The following is a 19299-nucleotide window of genomic DNA, read 5'->3' as shown; positions in this document are numbered from 1 at the left end:
AAAAAGTATATTCTATTTACATCTCTTTTATTTAAAACTAATTATTGCTAAAAGACATAGGAAGACTGCTGAGTTAGTTTTTTTTTTCTTTTTGGATGGGTGGGGAAAGGGAGTGGTACCTTGCATGGCTTGCAGGATCTTAGTTCCCTGAGCAGGGATCCTGAGCCCACAGTAGTGAAAACACTGAATCTTAACTACTAGATCACCAGGGAACTCCCAGGTATTAGTTTTCTATACCTAAACTTAGCAGATTAAAACAACGTACATTCAGTATCAATTTCCATGGGTAAGGAGTGCAGACTTGGGTTAGCTTAATCTCTGGGTCTCTCAAAGTCAAGAGGTCAGTAGAAGCTGTGATCTCATCTCAGGCACAGTTCTCCAACCCCTCCTGGTTGTTCATTTCCTTGCAGTTCTAGAGCTCATGGCATCTTGATGCTTCAAAGCCAGTAGGAGGGAGAGTCCCTCATTTCAAGAGCCCAGTCCAGTCACCAATTTGGGCATTTTCATTTGTCAGGTCAGGGCCACCCAGGATAATCTCCCTTTTTGCTAAAAAATTAAACTGATTCTCAACCTTAATTGCATCTGCAGAAACCCTTCACATTTGTCACAATTGTGTGAGTGACATCCATCGTGTTTCCAGGTCCTGTGTATACTGAAGAGGAGGAGAGTTTGAGGGCCTATACCCCAGGAGGTGGGAATCTGAGTGCTGTCCTAGCATTCTGCCATCACACTGCCTTTATCCCCAGTAGGATGATTCTCTTCCCTGTAAAATAAGATGTTAGATTTAGTTCTCACAGTTCCTACTGATATTTAGGAACTCTACATTGTTTGAAAATAGGTGTTAATTAGCTAACTAGATAATATTTAGAGATAGGATAGATCAAGGCTGTAAAGAAAGATGAAGGTAGAGGGTAGAGTAATTCTTTTATTGTACAAAAAGAGAATACATTTCAGCAACATGCTTTCATTTGTTAAAATTTCCTGGTTTGTAGAGATGATATGGGTCTTCTGAGAGGACTCAGCAGGGATAAGGGGAAGAGGTAAGCCTTAGTCAGCCTGCTTTGAATCAATATGACTACATAGCAGTTTGTCTAGGAAAATCTCTGGGCCTTATACTCCTTACATGACAGCATTTGTTGGGATATGGGGACATGGCAATTAGTCATTTGCTTGGTTTTTGTCATAGTTTCAGATGGTCATTGAATGATTTATCATCAATTTGGGTTGTTTGTTCCTTAGATCCTTCAGTATGATATGTGGAATGTTACTCCTACAGACCTGTGGGACTGGAACCTTCTCAAGGAGAAGATTGCAAAGTAAGTAGAGATGTAAAGTAGCTTTGGGTTCAGGTTTTCATCCTGGCTCTTTCAAACTTAGGTATGTTATTTTATCTTCTGAAATTCATCTTTTTCTCTTTTAAATGGGACTACAAGGACCTATCTATAGAACTGTTATTGTGAAAATACTTCCTAGGACAATATATGTACAGTAGTCTGCAATGAAAACATTTTAGTACCTGGTAGGTATTATTAGTTGATGTTGTTTTAGGGCTTAACTAGCAAGAATGGGTAATTCTTTTTCTCATTAAGCATTCATATTTCCAAGTGTGTTTGCTTTTTAAATGTTTTCCACTTTTATTTATTGCTTAATTACATTGGGCCCATAAATGGCTTTCACTGAATTGATTATCATAGGACTACATTAGGGAATTTAAAGAGCTTTTGGAGGGTTTAATATATTAAACTGTTGGAGAGAAAAATGTAAAAATTGAGTCTGTAGGCCTTTTCAATTAATAAACATAAGAAATTTGAGTGCAGGCAGAATGTTTTTCTGAGTCAATAATGAAACAGGTTGCTTTTGCTTTCTATCATGACTGTCTGACACGTCCAGGTTGATGAATATACATAGTGTTTAATGTTTGCAGAAGGAAGCAGTAGCTTTAAATGCTCTTTAAATATACCCGTTTACCTTCAGATTGTTTCATTGCTCAAATAATATATGTTAGACAATTTAGAAAAACATACAAGTGAAAAGGGAGTAAAATGAAAATTACCCCAATACCACCTGTTTGTATTTTTTTGTCTGTCATCCTCAGACTTTCTTCTGGTTTTGTATATATATGTGTATTTACATGCAAATTCAATTTTTTAAAAAATGCCCCTGAACTCTATTTTTACTTTGTTTTTTTCTCAAAATACTGTAGTTTAAATGTCTTTTATGTATAACTTTTTAAAGTTTCAAAATTAAAATAAAAATTTCAACATAAATACACATTCATTGTTAATAAAGTTCAAGTACAGAAACAAAATAGAAAGTAAAAGCCCTTTTTTATACCTCTTCTACCAACCACTTGTCCTACAAAACAAACAAAAAAACAACTTATTTCTTTTCTCAGAGATCACCAACATGAATGGTGTATATTTTTCTAGACCTTTTTCAGTTCATTTGCAGATGTGATCAAACTTGACACATTCTGAGACTTTTTATTTAGTGATTTATTTTGGAGATCTTTCTCTTTTAGTACATGCAAATCTATTTAATGTTTTTAGTGATTACAGATGATTCCATAGTTTGGATGTATGTGACTTTTCAAAACATTTTCTTATCTGTGGACAAGAAACCACTGTCCACTTTACTGAGGGAGTAGACATGGAGCTAGTTGGTGGTTTACTTGATGCCTCACAACTAGAAAGTGACATGAAAGTGAAAGTGAATTAGCTCAGTCGTGTCTGACTCTTTGCGACCCCTGTGGACTGTAGCCTACCAGGCTCCTCCGTCCATGGAATTTTCCAGGTGAGAGTACTGGAGTGTGTTGCCATTTCCTTCTCCAGGGATATTCCTGACCCAGGGATCAAACCCTGGTCTCCCACATTGCAGGCAGACGCTTTACCATCTGAGCCACCAGGGAAGCCCTGGTGAAAGTGACGTAGAGAAGTTGAAATTTCAGTTGTATACACTCCATTAGGATATGAGGCTCGGTGCTAAGTACTGTATGAATCTAGAGGTATGGAATGCAGCAAAGGCAAGCTCTTTGTGCTCGAGAAACTAAGTAAGGTGAGACATGTACACAAATAAAATATACGTAAAGGTACAGGTCATAAAAAATATTTGCAATGCACATACTTGTATTTGACATTTTTACTTACTGTTGTCTGCCTGATCAGGAAAGATGTTTTAGCATAGGTATCTCTTCAGCTAAGGTTTTTATTATTACTATTTTATTACTACTATTATTGTTTATTTTGGCTGTGCTGGTTCTTCATTGAGGCACATGGGCTGAGTTGCCCTGAGGCATGTAGGATCTTAGTTTCTCAACCAGAGATCAAACCCACATCTCCTGCATTGGAAGACAGATTCTTAACCACTGGACCACCAGGGAATTCCCTAGGCTGAGCTTTGAAAGATGTGCTTAGCACAGTTTGAAGATTTTCAGAGCTCAGATACTACATTTTTAAGCATTCTCTTTGGCACTGAACGGAGTCAAGAGGTTAGCATTCTTCTAGGAACTTTAATTAACGAGGTGATAGAGGAAGTCAGGAATATTATACTTTGAGCGTCATTTTCTGTATTCATTATCTTATTCAGTATAATGAAGAGTTGTGGTGATAGACGTTTGGGTCTTACCACTTTCACATCATTAAGTTTCCTTAAAGAGCCTAGCACAGTGATCACATAGTCTCTTAGAAAAGAGTGAGGGTTAAATGAGTGTACCTGTAACAGGTGGGGACTCTCCAACAGCCATTTGAGTGTTTCCTTAGGCAAGATGGTGTATCAAATGCTGTGATTCTTAAGTGGCATAAGTCATGGCATGATAAAGGTTGTCAGCAGTAAAAGTTGTGCTAATTCTGTTTAGGAATCAATCATTCATTTAGGAAAAGGGCATACTGTAGAGTTGCATCCCTGTAGGGGTTAAATGCAAATGTCAGCATGTGAGTGTGGTGCATGTATGGTATTTACAGCAACTGCTTTACTACGTTGATTAAAGTAGCTGTCTTCCTGACAGATAGTAGCATAAGGACCAGCACCTAATAATCTCCTTTTCCTCAGGTATGGTGTAAGAAACAGTTTACTTATTGCCCCGATGCCTACTGCTTCAACTGCTCAGATATTGGGAAATAATGAGTCAATTGAACCTTATACCAGTAACATCTACACTCGCAGAGTCTTGTCAGGAGAATTTCAGGTGAGAAGATTACAACCAGACGTACTGGAAAGTCTTTTAGAAGCCTGATGTTAGGAGTAAATGCTGCTCATATTTAAGATGCCCCTCTATCTTAGAATGGGGGCAAAGTTTTGATAAAGTGAGCTGTCATCTCTAATGTTATTTATGTTATTTCAGCATATAATAGACATTTTATAAATATCTATCAGAAGAATGAAGGATTGAGGGTTGAGTATGAAAGCAGTTTGTTGATATTAGAGTTCATGTAATGTGTAACCATTCTTTAATCATGTAGTATATGTCATATACTACGCTTTACTACGTGTGCTAAACTATAACACATATACTATAGCCTCAAATGCTTAAGTTGATGATACTCCAGATGTATAGAAGTATCTTTTAAGATAGTGGTTCTCAGCCTTGGTTACAAACTAGGAATTTGTGATTGGAAGGACCACTTTATTTTTTTTTTTTTTGAGGTTCCCAAGTAATTCTTGTGTGCAGGTTGAGAAGCACTAATTTAACAGATATTTATTTGTGAATTTACAGATATTCTGAAGTAAATTTCTGTAAGGTTTGGGTTGGGTACATTTACAATTTTCTCAAGTATTTATTGTGTCCATACTTAAAACAAGAAAAGAATCATTCTACATACCCAGCTTAGGCAGTTAGCTCCTTTCACTTTTGCAGTACTGTATGTTATGTTTTGAATAACAGGTATCAGGATTTTAGAGGAATATTTCATGTGATGGGATATGTCACTCAGTTTCATAAAAAATAGAATTTACCAAGCAATCTAATGTTAAACTCCAAGTGTGTAATCCTCTTCAGGCCCTGTTGTTGTTTATTCTTTCACATTTTTCCTCCTTTTCCTTTCAGATTGTAAATCCTCACTTACTGAAAGATCTTACTGAGCGGGGCTTGTGGAATGAAGAGATGAAAAATCAGATTATTGCATGCAATGGGTCCATCCAGGTACAGAATGACCAAAAAAAACAAAGTGTGCTCTTCAGGAGCTAAGTTGAACATTGGTACCTTCTCGATTATCCCAGGCAATACAGAGAAAGAATGGCTGTTCACTCTGGTCATATATCCAGGCCTTACCCTCTTGTTTGTGCAGCACTATAAAACAATGGTTCCCAACTTCTCTGCATGTTAGAATACATTAAAGAGCTATTAAAGCTGAAGCTTAGATTGTTTCCATACCAATTAAATGTCTGGGAATGAGAGTTCAGGCATCAGCATTTTTTAAAGACTCTCTAGATAATTCCAAAGTGCATCAGAGTTTGGAGACCAGTGATGTAAAGCCTGAAATTAGAGTCAAACTTAATTAAAAAGTTTGATGGAGATTGAAGACTGATAGTTCAAAAGTCAGAGCCACAAATAGTGTTTAACAATAAAATATGTGCAATTGAGAATCAAGAAGCATTTATTTGTAGATAGAGGCCACTTATTAGATATTGGTCTGCTCAGCAACACAGATAAAGATTCCTGTAACATTTCTGTATTTGCTGATAGAAACTGTAGCATTAGCCAGTCTATGTTTTGATGCACGCTAACCCTAGACCTAAGAAATAAGAAAGCCTTATTTCTATTGACTTCGAGTGGAGTTTGTGGAGTCCTACCATATTTAAAAGGTTTTTGTGTCATTGCTTCCTTGGGTCATGTTTCTGTGAGTTACAGCCCTGAATTTTTATATTTTCTGCAAAACTCAAGGGTCTTTTATTGCTTAGCTTTGATCTGGCCTTCCTTTATTGCTGCTGCTAAGTCACGTCAGTCGTGTCCGACTCTGTGCGACCCCATAGACGGCAGCCTACCAGGCTCCGCTGTCCCTGGGATTCTCCAGGCAAGAACACTGGAGTGGGTTGCCATTTCCTTCTCCAGTGCATGAAAGTGAAAAGTGAAAGTGAAGTCTCTCAGTCATGTCCGACTTAGCGACCCCATGGACTGAAGCCTAGCAGGCTCCTCCATCCATGGGATTTTCCAGGCAAGAGTACTGGAGTGGGCTGCCATTGCCTTCTCCGCCTTTCTTTATTAAGTGCCTCTAAAACAGTGAATGTTTTGGCCATTAACCAATTAAAAATGAATCTTACATAACTACCACCAGATTGATATTTTGTTGGTTAGATGGGGTTTTATTAGACTTTATAAGCTGGAAGTGAGTAGTCTTAGGAAACTTGATAAGGATCATACTGTATTAAATGGAATGGCTAGGATCAGATCTGACTGGAAGTAGAATCACAGCCAGACCCTGGGGCATCGTTCTATTAATTATACTGCTTTCTTCAACCAGAGTACAATAGCATCTGCTTTACCTTCTTCAGAGCATACCAGAAATTCCTGATGACCTGAAGCAGCTTTATAAGACTGTGTGGGAAATCTCTCAGAAAACCGTGCTCAAGATGGCCGCTGAGAGAGGCGCTTTCATTGATCAAAGCCAGTCTTTGAACATACATATTGCTGAGCCTAACTATGGCAAACTCACTAGTATGCACTTCTACGGCTGGAAACAGGTTGGTGGAGGAAGTCAACCAACTTAGAATACTTTAGAATTGGAACAGAGTTTTATTTTCTAGCTACCTATTAAATATTGCCACCTGGAAGTTCTTTCACTTTAAGTCCAATATGTTAAAACATGTGGATTTATACTAGATTAAGCTCTCACTTTGAATTTTCTTATTTTGGGTGGGATTATTTTATTCAAAGCTTGTAGGCTCATAGGCGTTACCTATGATCCTTCCTTTACTTCCCATGTAGTCATTCACCGTGTGCTGTTGGTTGTTCGTTTGTACTGTTTCTTGAATGCCTTTCTTTCTATTCCATCACCGCCACCACCTTTATTCTTAAGTTCTTACCTGATCTCTTTGCTTCTGGTATCTTTACTCTAGGCCAGCTTGTGTCCTGCTACCATTCCTAAAATAAAACTATACATCAACCACCTATTCAAAAATACCCATTGTTTCCCAGCTTTAAAACAGAATAAAAGCCAATCATTTAGCTAGTCACTGCCAACTGTAAAGACCTGTGAGTCTATGATGTGTTCTTTTTTTAAAAAAAAGAGTATTTATTTTTATTTATTTGACTTGCATCGGGCCTTAGTTGTGACACAGGTTCTTTTTTGTTGGGGCACGCAGACCGCAGACCCTCTAGTTGTGGTGCTTGGACTCTGGAGTGTGCGGGCTCAGTAGTTGTGGTGCAGGCTTAGTTGCTCTGCAGCATGTAGGATCTTAGTTCCTGAACCAGGGGTCAAACCCATGTCTCCTGCATTGTGAGGCAGAGTCTTAACCCCTGAACCATCAGGGAAGTCCCTATAATGTATTCTTATTCCCTAACAATGTTCTAGGTATTTATATAGAATTATAATTTTATCCTTTTATTTAACAAACTTTTATTGAACTTGTACTGTGTTCCAGGACTAGGGGTACTGAATAGAAGGTGATGGTTCTTAACCATGAAATAGTTGTCATCTGTACTTATACAGAGAAATGGTCTAGACCTCTAAATAGTTATAATCTAAAGCAGACATGTTTTCTTAGGAACTCTTGGAAGTCGTGCACGTAAACAAACAAAAAAAGACTAGAGAACAAAAATATTTGACATTTTGAAAATGATAAGCTTGTTTTAGTGGTGAAAAGGGTAGCGGGTACTGTCTGTCTCCTTCTCTCTCTCTCAGCGTTTTTGAGAGGGCTTCCTGTGCTGTGTGTGTGCTCTGCCTGGTCACTCAGTTGTGTCCGACTCTTTGTGACCTCATGGACTGCAGCCCAGCAGGCTCCTTTGTCCATGGAATTCTCCAGGCAAGAATACTGGAGTGGGTAGCCTTTCCCTTCTCCAGGGGATCTCCCCAACCTGGGGATCGAACCAGGTCTCCCGCATTGCAAGCGGATTCTTACCAGCTGAGCCACCAGGGAAGCCCAAATAAAAAAACAGCTGGGGCTTCCTAGAGGAGATATAATTCCAGATTTAGAAAGCAGTTTGACCTGGTCTATGAAAATGTATTTTAAACATTGGTCTTGAATGTTTAATGTTCTCACAGCTTCTCCTAATTAGTTGTACTTACTTCCCTTTCAGGGTTTGAAGACTGGGATGTATTATTTAAGGACAAGACCAGCCGCTAATCCAATCCAGTTCACTCTAAATAAAGAAAAGCTGAAAGATAAGGAAAAGGTATCGAAAGAAGAAGAGAAGGAGAGGAACACAGCAGCCATGGTGTGCTCTTTGGAGAACAGAGATGAATGTCTGATGTGTGGGTCCTGAGGAAGGGCTTAGAAGAGACCAGCACTTCCTCAGTAGCCAAACTACTTCTTGAGCTTAGATAGGTGCAGTAGGTTTGCTTGAAGTGGTAAGGCTTTGCTGGACCTTTTTGCAGCAAAAAGATCAACTGGTTTAAAGTACTGTTTCTGTATAAGTGTGAAAGTAATGATTTTTTTTAATTGATATATTGGGAATCAAACTAGATGTTTTAGAAATGCAAAAGAAGTCATTTTGCAAATAGGGAGTGATTAAGTAGGGTTTTTATCACCCATCTGGCACCCCTTTTCTGGTGACTTCCATTTTGGTAAGGAAAGTTTGGTGTGTGCATAGAAACAAAATGAGTCATAACCTGTGAGAAGTGCTGATGGGGCCTTTATTGGGTGTGGTCTAAATAGGTCATTCTGAAATAAAGATAATAAACATTTCTAAATGACTGTGTGAGACTAATTTTGTCACTTATTTTCTTTCAAAGGTCAAATTTGTAAAAGCATTTTTTGTTCTTTGAGAGTTCAGGGAAGAAATTTTAAGACAAATTACTTAGACACCATATAGAATTCTGATTTTAATATGTGCCTTTTTCCTCTTTTTAAAAAACTGTGGTAAAATAAGCATAACTAAATGTTACCATTTTACCCATTTTAAAGTATACAATTTAGTGACATTAAGTACATATACAAAGTACAGCCATCACCACTATTTCCAGAACTTTTTCATCGTCCCAAACAGAAAGTTTATATATAAAACAATGAATTCCTGATCCCCTTCTCCTGTCATTGCCTGGTAACTTCTATTCTACTTTCTATCTCTAAATTTGCTTATTCTAGGTATCTCAAGTAGAAGGGATCTTAATATGTGTCCTTTTCTATCTGGCTTATTTCACTTAGCATAATGTTTTCAAGGTTCATTTATGTATCACATGTCAGAATTTCATATCTTTTTAAGGATGAGTAATACCTCATTGTGTATATATATATGTATATACACACACATATATATATACCCCATTTTGTTTATCCATTCATCCCTTAATGGACATTTGGGTTGTTTCCACCTTTTGTCTATTGTGAATAATGCTGCTGTTAACACTGATGCACAAGTAGTCTGTTTGAATTCCTGCTTTCAGTTCTTTTGGGTATGTACTAGAAGTTCAGTGCTTGGAATATCTGGTAATCTTCTGTCTAACTGTACTAATGACTTTTGACAGTTTGATTATAATGTGTCTTGGTGTGGGTCCCTGAATTTATCCTAACTAGGGTTTATTGAGCTGCTTGGTATAGTAGATTCACATCTTTTGTTAAATTGGGGAAGTTTTCAGCCATTATTACTTCAGATAATGATTTTGCTGCTTTCCCTCTTTTCCTTCTGGGATGTCTATGTTGCATTTGTCAGTCCACATTATTAGTGTCTCAACGGGTCCTTTAGGCTTTGTTCACTTTTCTTCATCCTATTTTTTCCTCTAATCTCAGTTGTCTTATGTTCCAGTTCATTTATTCTTTCTTCTTCCTCAACTTTGCTGTTGAGCCCCTCTCGTGAAATTTTCATTTCACTTATTGCTCTTTCCAGCTCTAGAATGTCTGGTTCCTTTTATTTCTATGTCTTTGTTGATAGTCTGATTTTGTTACTACAAAATCTTTGTTACTACATTGTTTGCCTTTAGCTCTTTGGTTATGATTAAGACAGTTGTTTTAATGTCTGTCTAGAAAGTCTGATGGCTGAGTTTCTCTGAAGCGGTTTTTGTCAGTTTATCTTGTTCCTTTGAATGTTTTCTTGTTTCTTTATAATGCTTGTGATATTTGTTGTTGAAACATTCTGAGACATTTCCAAAATGTTTTTGCAGTGAAGTCTGCTCTTCAGAGTATGTTCAGTTAATGTTCTGATAGCTTTCCTAGGTCTTTGCAGATTGGCTCTGTGCTAGGACACTCTCATACTTCTCCAGGCTTGCTCTGAGCCTAAGCAATGTGATGGTTGATTTTATGTGTCAACTGGCTAGGCCATAGTATCTAGATATTTGATCAAACACTAAATAGATCTATGAAGGTATTTCTTTAGATGAAATTAGCATTTAAATTTATTGACTTTGAGTAAATCAGATCATCCTCCAAAATGTGGGTAGCCTCATCCAATCAGTTAAAGTCCTTAAGAGGAAGAAGACTGTGGTCCTCTGAGAAAGAAGGACTTCTGCCTCCAGACTGCCATTGGACTGATCTACAATATCTGCTCTTCTCTGGGTCCCCATCCTGGTGGCTTACTCTGCCAATTTTGGATTTCCCAGTTCCATAGTTTTATATATGTGTATATATAGAGAAGGGGGAGAGATAATGGTTGACCATTGAACAGCATGAGTTTTAAGTGCATGAGCCCACTTATATTTGGATTTCTTCAGTAAATATGACAGTTCTGTACAATCTGTGTTTGGTTGAATCTGGATGTGGAACCATGGATGTATCATGGGACTTGAACATCCATGGATTTTCATATCCTTGGCATGTCCTAGAACGAATCCTTGCATTGTTCAAGGGTTAAGGGAATATATAGATAAGATAGTATATGTGTGTGTATATATATATACACACACACCTTATTTTCTCTGGAGAATGAGAGCCCTGACTAATAAAGTTTTTGGTACTGAAAATGGTTCTATTGGAATGAAGATGAATTTCCTGAATTGGTTATCTAATTTGATGGGATTTAAGCATGACTTCTCAGTAGTGAAGAGAGCTCTGATAGCCCATGGGGTGATGTGGCAATAGAGATGCAGAATACCATCACTGGATATTCCTAATCAAATACAAGGGGCAAGGGTCTGGGTTACCGTGTATGTGTTCTGCCTCAGGGATATATCAGCTCTCCAGCCCAGTATCGTAATTAATAGTTCATCTTGATCACTTTTCCTTTCCACGGTACATCACACTGCTCCATTACATTGAGGTCAGGTTGGACCTAGTGAGCGAAAAGAAGCAGCTACTATAGACTTACCAGTACGACGTTTGTGTATCAGAGTAATAAGTCTGACAAAAATTAAGGCACCTCTATCAGTGAAATTTCTAGGGGTCACTGATATGAGGCATGTTGAGGTATTCTTTCCATGGTAAGGGATAAATTGTTCTGACTCCTCTTACAATCAAAAGAGGCATAAAGCCTAGTGGTCCTCTATGGACTTTGGAGACAAAATGGTAACATACTCCTTATTTGGGTGTGTTATTTTGACCCATTTACTGTATGACCCTAAAAGCTGCTAGTTTTGAGTGGGGCCCAGAACAAAGAAGGCTCTGCAACATGTCCAACCTGTCATGCAACCTACTCAAATATCAGTAACCATCCTCTTTCGATCCCTTGAGAGAGACAGCTTTTGGCTGCTACTTGCTGTGCCTCAAGACTGCTTAACTAAAGACCATCAAGTTCCTATGCAGCCTGAACTGCTATCATGAACTGGGTATTATCTGCCCACAAAACCTAAAGTTGGCATGTGTAGTAGCATTACATAGCATCATCAAATGGAAGTTGTATATACAAGCCTGGCCTCAAGCAGGCCCTGGATGCACAAGTAATCTACTGAAGAAGTGGCCCAAATGCCCATCACTCCTGCTTCTCTCCCAGCCTGCACCATGGCCTCATGGGACATTCCATATAATCAGTTGACAGAGGAAGAGAAAACTTGGGTGGTTTACAGCTGGTTCTGCACAGTACAGGACACCTCTTTTGGGGACATCCCTAAAGGACACTCCATTCCATAGATGACAGTTATGGAGATCTTTCAAGTAGGGGTGACTTAGATAAATCACACTGGGTACTATGGGAAGAGTGTCCTGACCAATGGGTTTGGGTCAAGGTCAAGTACAGATAAGGCCTAGTCTGGCCTTTGGATGAAATTGGGTCCCAAGAGAAGACCTGGTTTGGTGGTCTCCGACTGCTGGGCCCCTTGGCTGGACTTGAACTCTTTAGGCTAGACTGGACACCTGGGATAGGTCTGACCCGTGTGCCCGTGTCAGATGGGGATATCAGGCAGAGCCTCACCTGTGTTTGGAACTGCCTGAACTCTGGAATCCAGCCTGTGTGCTTGCATTAGACTGGACCTAGGCATCAAGACTGACCTGGATATTTGGTCAGACTGGGCTTCATGTCAAGTCTTATGCCATATTTGGGACTGATTGGGCACCAGGGAAGGGTCTGTCCAGTATTGTTTCAAACTGTGTGTTCAGGGCAAATGATTATCTGCATGACTTTATAGAACTTCCAGTGGAGCTCCATATATCCAAGTATTTACTGGGGACTTTCTCAGGAGTCAGGGAGAAGAGGACAGAGAAATGAAACTAACAGCGATAAATAGGGAAAAACAATTTTATTATTAGATTGAAAACAGCATTCTAAGGATTCAAAAAGGAATAGTTTACCAACAGTGAACCCGCTGTTGAGCCTGTAATCTCAGGAAATTCCAGCCCGTCCCTCAGTACTGCCTGTTTATCTCTTGTTCCCAGAGGTCACAGCCCCAGTCTCCCATATTGAGGAAGTTCACCCTGGAAGTTTCCCTTTCACTCTAGTATTTTGCAGCCTCTCTGGCTTCTCCCTAACTTCCCGGGCTATTTCCTTTCCACAGAGCATCTTTTCTATATGTTGCCGGATCTCTCTGGTCCTCACCCCGTAAATGACTGGATTCAAGGTTCCTGGGAGCAGCAAATAGATGGCACTGAGGAGGTTCTGGACATCCTGAGACACAGTCTTGGCTACTCGGAACACGATGGAAGTGGAGAGACCAGAGAGGTAGATGGTGAGGATGACCAGTAAGTGGGAGCCACACGTGTGCAAGGCCTTGGCTCGGGCTCCCCCGGAAGATATTCGGAAGGCAGCATAGATGATGCGGGTGTAGGAGGTCCCCAGCAGGGCTAGGTCAAAGCTCACAGTGGCCAACCGCATGGCCAGCCCCAAATGGTTGTTGAAGGTCAAGTCTCCACAAGCTATACTCAGCAGTGCAATGTACTCGCAGGTGAAATGTCAGATCATTGCTGTCCGGCAAAATCGAGCTCGTGAGGTTAGCACCACCAAGGGCACTGCCACGCCCAAGCTCCGTGTCAGGGTGAAAAAGGCCAGCACACCCAGCAAATGGGAGGTCATCAGATCACTGTAGCGGAGTGGGTGGCAGATGGCCACATAGCGGTCTAGGGCCATGGCCAGCAGGAGGTTGTAGTCCAGAAGGAGAGTGAAGTAGATGAAGAACATCTGGGCCAGGCAGCCATGCAGTGATATGGGATTAGCATAATGCACAAAGCCTTCCAGCATTTTGGGCATGACCGCTGTAGCAGCACAGATGTTAACAGCCAGGAGCAGGGCAATGAGCACGTACATGGGCTGGTGCAGGCTCCGCTGGGCTGCCACTGTGTGGATGACCAGGGCGTTGGCAGAGATGATGGTCACATAGAGGAAAGTAAGAGGCAGGACCAGGAAGGGCCTCCACTCTGACAGTCCAGGAAAGCCCACCAGGAAGAAGTTGGTGTAGGAAATGTTGAAGGTGCTGGTATTTCCATCCTCACTCATTGGCTTTGGCCCTGGGCTGGCCCCAGAAGTGGGGATCAGAGACTGTTAGAACAAAATGGTCAGTGAAGAAAGCCGATTTCTATTGCTATTTTGAGGCCTGAGGGGTTTGTGATGAAGATCCACCTCTTCATGTATCTATGGCCATATCTATGGCCACTCTTTGGGGCAACAGACAGGTATTGTGTCAGACGTAATGGGAGCTACAAAGATGAAAAAGACATTCTTTGTCTTCAGGGAGCTCTTAGATTATGTACATGAGGTATAAACTTACAAGATACTGTTTATCAGGACTTCCCTGGTGGTCCAGTGGCTAAGACTCTGAGCTTCCAATGCAGGGGGCCCAGGTTTGACTCCTGGTCTGGGAACTAGATACTCTTTCTGTGATATTCCTGATATTCGATTGCTGAGTAAAAAGGCTCAGAGGAAAGTAGGTATGGTGTAGGAGAGAAGAAAAAGGAGTGATGGCCCAGAGGCACTAAAAAGGATGAAGAAGATCCTTGATTAGGAGGAAGAAAAGTATATGAAGAATCTTTGGTCTAGGAAACCTGGGAAGGACCAAGTAAGGGTTTTGGGGAGTGAGGAAAATACCAGGCTCATCTATCCATGGGATTCTCTAGGCAAGAGTACTGGAGCGGGTGGCCATGCCCTTCTCCAGGGGACCTTCCCAACCCAGGGAAGGTCCCCTGGATTGGCAAGCAGGTTCTTTACCACTAGCACCGCCTGGGGAGCCCCCACATTGGGTCTAAGAAACCTGGGAAGGACCATGTAGGGGTTTATTGGAGTGAAGCACCGGTGAGGAATGACGGTCTCCCTTTTGTGCCTGGGGTACACTCTATGTCAAGGATAGAGGAAGCTGCTGAGCAGAACTTCTGTCTTCTTGGACACAAAGCATGGGCCACAGAGACTTGTCTCTTCCTAAGACCCTCTCGACTGGCTGAGGGGCCTCTTGCCTGGGCTTGCCCCCAGTGGATAATGCTTGCTTTCCTTTCAGAATGTGCGTTCTGGGGGAGCAGGGGTAACAGCACCCTTCTGTTGTGTTCTCTGGTGCTCCAAGCACAGAGCCACCACAGGCACAGGGGAGGTGCTGGAACATTGCTTGTTGAGTAGGTGAATGAGGAAAAGGGAGAAGGTGGTAAGAAGCTAGTCAGCTGGGGTCTGAAGAGCAGCAGTTTCAATGCTTTGGCCTGGTTTTTGTATAATTAGGATATTAAAAGATGTGTAATTCTGTACTGGGCCCACATCTTACCCAGATTCTTAGGGAATCTTAGGGAGCACCATTTGGTGGTGGTAGGTGTGATGATAAGAGGAATTAACACTGAGGTAACTGTTTACCTTATTTCAGGTAGCGTTCTAAATGCTTTCATTTATTAATTTTCCAATCTTCTTAATTTTACTGAAAAAGAAAGTGAGGCACAGAGAGATTAACTCTAGTTCTACAGCTGTTAAATGGCAGACCTGGCTTTGAAGTCAGACTCCGGAGTGCATGCTCTTAACAACATCAGGATGATCAGCTTGTCCTGCTGTGCCTGAGGTGTTCCTGGCATTAGAGCTGAACATGTGGGGTCCCAGGAAAGTTTTCAGGCAAACCAGGCAGTTGATCATTTTACTATTATCACTGGTAACCTTGAAGATTAGAGAAGCCTCATAAATTGTAGGGCTTCCCTGGTGGCTCAGTGGTAAAGAATCCACCTACCAATGCAGGAAACACAAGAGACTTGGGTTTGATCCCTGTGTCAGGAAGATCCCCTGGAGTAGGAAATGACAACCCACTCCAGTATTCTTCCCTGGGAAATCCCATGGACAGAGGAGCCTGGCGGGTACAGTCCATGGCGTCACGAGTCAGACATGACTTAGTGACTAAGCAACAATAACAACATAACTTGTAGAGCAGCCAGAAAGAAACATTCTTCCTTCTTAGAGGTTTGAATGTAGTGTCTCTGAAAATCAGTATTTATACTGGTGTTACTATAGCCACCCTCTGTATACTCAGAAGAGTACAGAGAAACATCCCGAAGTTCACAGGGAGCCCTCTATGTAGGAATTGGATTTGGAATTCCAGGGCCCACCCTGGAATGTGTTTCTGGAACACTTAGAGCATTGTTTTAGACAGAATAACTCAGATTTGGGGAAGTGGACTTCTGTTGTGGTTGGGCCAGACTACCCCTGTGAGGAGGTGGTAAAAATCCTTAGGGGAGTTCTGTTGAAGATGGTCCAGTGGGGTGGAATTGAGAATCTGTGAGCGAAGGAGGTGAGAGGTGACCTGTGATAGAATAAAGGGGTGAGGAGGAAAATGCAACCTGGAGGAGCAGAGGCCAAGAAGACGTTCAGGGACCCGTGCTCCTTCTTCCCAAATGCCCCAGGGTGGTCCCTTGAGGGGGAGAAAAAGCTGGCATGGGCTGCCCACAACCCTTTCACAAGGGTGGTCTATCTCCATCATGTGAACTGTACTTTGCTCTTCTGTTTTTATCTTAAGATTGCTTAAGTAAACTAGTAAAAGAGCTTCTTTGACACTGGGCCCTAAAGCATCCAGGAGAGGAAAGATAGAATAACAATCTCCTCAAGGAGGGGCAGAAGGGATGGAAAAGACTGAAAGATGAGGAGATCAGTTTACTGTCTAATGAAGGTCTTAAAGGAGATAAAGAGATGTTTCTAGAGACAGATCAATCAGACTTAAGAACCAACTGGAAGTGGAGAGAGACAGAGGAATCAAAAATTATAAGGTTTCTTTTTGTTTTTTCAGCTATGATGACTACATTGAAGCTGCTAAAACCTGAGGAAAGAGCAACAGGGTTGGGGTGTTGGGAGGTACAGTCAATAAACACATTTGGATGTTGTGAAAACTCACAAATGAAGAGATGTCCAGTCATCAACAACTGGAAATGAGAGTGGAGTGCTCAGATGAAGGATTGAAACTAGAGATGGGGATGATAATTTTATTAAGGGCATGAGATAGAATCCTGAGGGACAGACAGAATAACTGGTGTCAGTGAAGGAGACATAAAGAGTAGAGAGATGGAGTGAGAGCCAGGAGCAAATGGGATTCTGGAAACCAGAGGACGAAAGGTTCTGCTGCTTTGGAGGCTTCACGGTAAAGAATAGCTCAGTCAATAAAGAATCTGCCTGCAATGCAAGAGACCACATTGACTCCTGGGTTGGGAAGATCTGCTGGAGAAGGGATAAGCTACCCACTCCGGCATTCTTGGGCTTCCCTTGTGGTTCAGCTGGTAAAGAACCTGCCTGCAGTGCGGGAGACCTGACTTCGTTCCCTGGGTTGGGAAGATACCCTGGAGAAGGGAAAAGCTACCCACTCCAGTATTCAGGCCTGGAGAATTCCATGGACTGTATAGTCCATGGGGTTGCAAACAGTCGGACACGACTGTGGGCTTCCCTCATAGCTTAGTTGGTAAAAATCTGTTTGCAATGTAGGAATTTTCTTGGGGTACATGAGACTGGGGTTCGATTCCTGGGTCTGGAAGATCCCCTGGAGAAGGAAATGGCAACCCACTCCAGTATTCCTGCCTGGAAAATCCCATGGCCAGAGGAGCCTGTCAGGCTATAGTCCATGGGGCTGCAAGAGTCAGACATGACTTAGGGACTAAACCACCACACAGAGGCAAAAGATCAACACAGCTAAGTCACCCTGCAAAGCTTATTGTTCTGAGTAGTAGGGGAGGGAACAGGTAAGAGGGCTGAGATGAAGAGGCCAGACATCGTGTGCTTTCTGCAGAAAGAAGCACGGCTCCTCCACTGTGAGAATCAACACTGCAGACAAGAGCTCCTTGAACTCCCCCCTCCTCACACTTGGGCTACTGCGCTCGTCTTTCTCTCTTCCTCTGTTCCCAGTAAGATTCCCAGTAAAAGAGAAGTCTCTCTTTTCTCTCCCCACTCCCTCTTTTTTTCCTGCACCATGCAGCATGTGGGATCTTAGTTCCCCTATCAAGGATTGAACCCAAGCCCTCTGCAGTGTAAGCATGGAATCTTAACCACTGACCCTCCAGGGAAGTCCCTCTCCTCTCTTTCGTCCTCAGGATATCTTCCACTTCTCCTCTTTGTATCCCTTGAATATGGAATTCAAGTCTGTCTGGTGAAAATAAACTCTTCCATAACTTCATTCAGTCCTCAAGCTTTCAATCTTTCTCCTCACCCCTGAAGCCAAGGCCCTGGACATGCCTTTATCATGCAATAATCGCTGAATTGCTGATCAGGCTCCCCACTAGACTGAAGATGTTGCTGGTGGGGCAACCGTGTCTTACTCCTCTCTCCTCTCTGTCCCAGTGCCCGGCATAGAGCCCACTGCAGAGTACCTGCTCAGTAAGTGTTGTGTTGCAAGAATACATAATGCACCAAGGAATTTTAATAAACATTCTCATGTACTACTAACTTAGAGTAGCTCTTTGAGGTTGAATGAATAAATGAGTGAATGAATGAAAAACAAACCCTATCAAGGCTCAGAGATACCAAGTGATTTGCTTCGTCTCACCTAGCAAGAAGAGCCAGGCCTCAAATCTAGGTCTTCTTGGACTCTTCTGTCTGTACCACACTTCTTCCTTCACATCCACACATGAGATAGCACTGGACAGGCTCCAAGCAGTCCTAGCCTCAGCAACAATACTATGAGTTAAAATTTATTGAGTACTTACTGCATACCGGGCATGGTTCCAAAGGCTTTTCCATTTGGTATCTGTAATATTCAAAGCAACACTAAGAGATGAATACTATTTATTAACCCAGTTTACAGACATTAATACTGAGGCTCAAAGACAATAACTAATTTTATTAAAGTATCATAGATGTTAAATGATAGCTGGGATGTGATGTAGGTTTGCCAGTGGTGAAGTTCAATGCCAATCTCAGGCTTACCTGCCTCAAACTCCCCATAAGTCCCTTGTCTTCTCATGCCCAGCCTCACTGTGGCAGCCTGTAGAACGCTTCTGTTGGGTGGTGGCCTGCTATGGCTTTGGTATCACCTCTGAAAAGGTAAGGCCTGAGGTCTGTGCCCAACTCCAAGAGACTGCGCTATGAGGCTGAGGGGAGGGATGGATAAGTAGACCTGTGTCTCCAGGGGATTCCCAGTGGAGGATGAGATTCCTAGTGGGTAAGTGTTTCCAGGGACTCAAAGGAGAAATCAATGAGAAACCCAGGAGAATTGAAGGAGGAGAGAGGGAGAGAGGCTGTGTGGAGATGATGGTGTACTAACATTTTTATTTCTATGGCTCCAGCTTTTTCTCACAGAGTGGTCACATCTGCAGAGGGGTTCCCCCACTTTACAGATGAGCCATTAGAGACTCAGAGAGAGCAAGTCAGGGTTCAGGGAGGCTTCCATCCCAGGGGACTAACAGACTGGGGATGACTGACTG

General features: G+C 41.7%; 1 protein-coding gene and 1 pseudogene across 2 annotated transcripts in view; one reads left to right on the top strand and one right to left on the bottom strand.

The window, feature by feature from the left end:
- The window catches only part of RRM1 (ribonucleotide reductase catalytic subunit M1), a 40463-nt gene extending 31620 nt beyond the window's left edge, over positions 1–8843 (top strand). For both annotated transcript variants that reach the window (XM_019975424.2, XM_070803812.1), the window contains 5 exons: positions 1240–1316; positions 4048–4183; positions 5042–5137; positions 6487–6675; positions 8231–8843. In XM_019975424.2, coding sequence (XP_019830983.1) covers positions 1240–1316; positions 4048–4183; positions 5042–5137; positions 6487–6675; positions 8231–8416 — 684 coding nt within the window. In that variant the 3' untranslated portion in view covers positions 8417–8843. The remainder of the gene's footprint in view (positions 1–1239; positions 1317–4047; positions 4184–5041; positions 5138–6486; positions 6676–8230) is intronic.
- Positions 8844–12922: 4079 nt separating this feature from the next.
- LOC109569016 (olfactory receptor 52Z1P-like) lies at positions 12923–13942 on the bottom strand (annotated as a pseudogene).
- Between the last annotated feature and the right edge of the window lie 5357 nt (positions 13943–19299).

Source organism: Bos indicus, chromosome 15 (genome assembly GCF_029378745.1).
Source record: "Bos indicus isolate NIAB-ARS_2022 breed Sahiwal x Tharparkar chromosome 15, NIAB-ARS_B.indTharparkar_mat_pri_1.0, whole genome shotgun sequence".
NCBI lineage: Eukaryota > Metazoa > Chordata > Mammalia > Artiodactyla > Bovidae > Bos > Bos indicus.
This window is presented reverse-complemented; position numbering and strand designations above follow the sequence as displayed.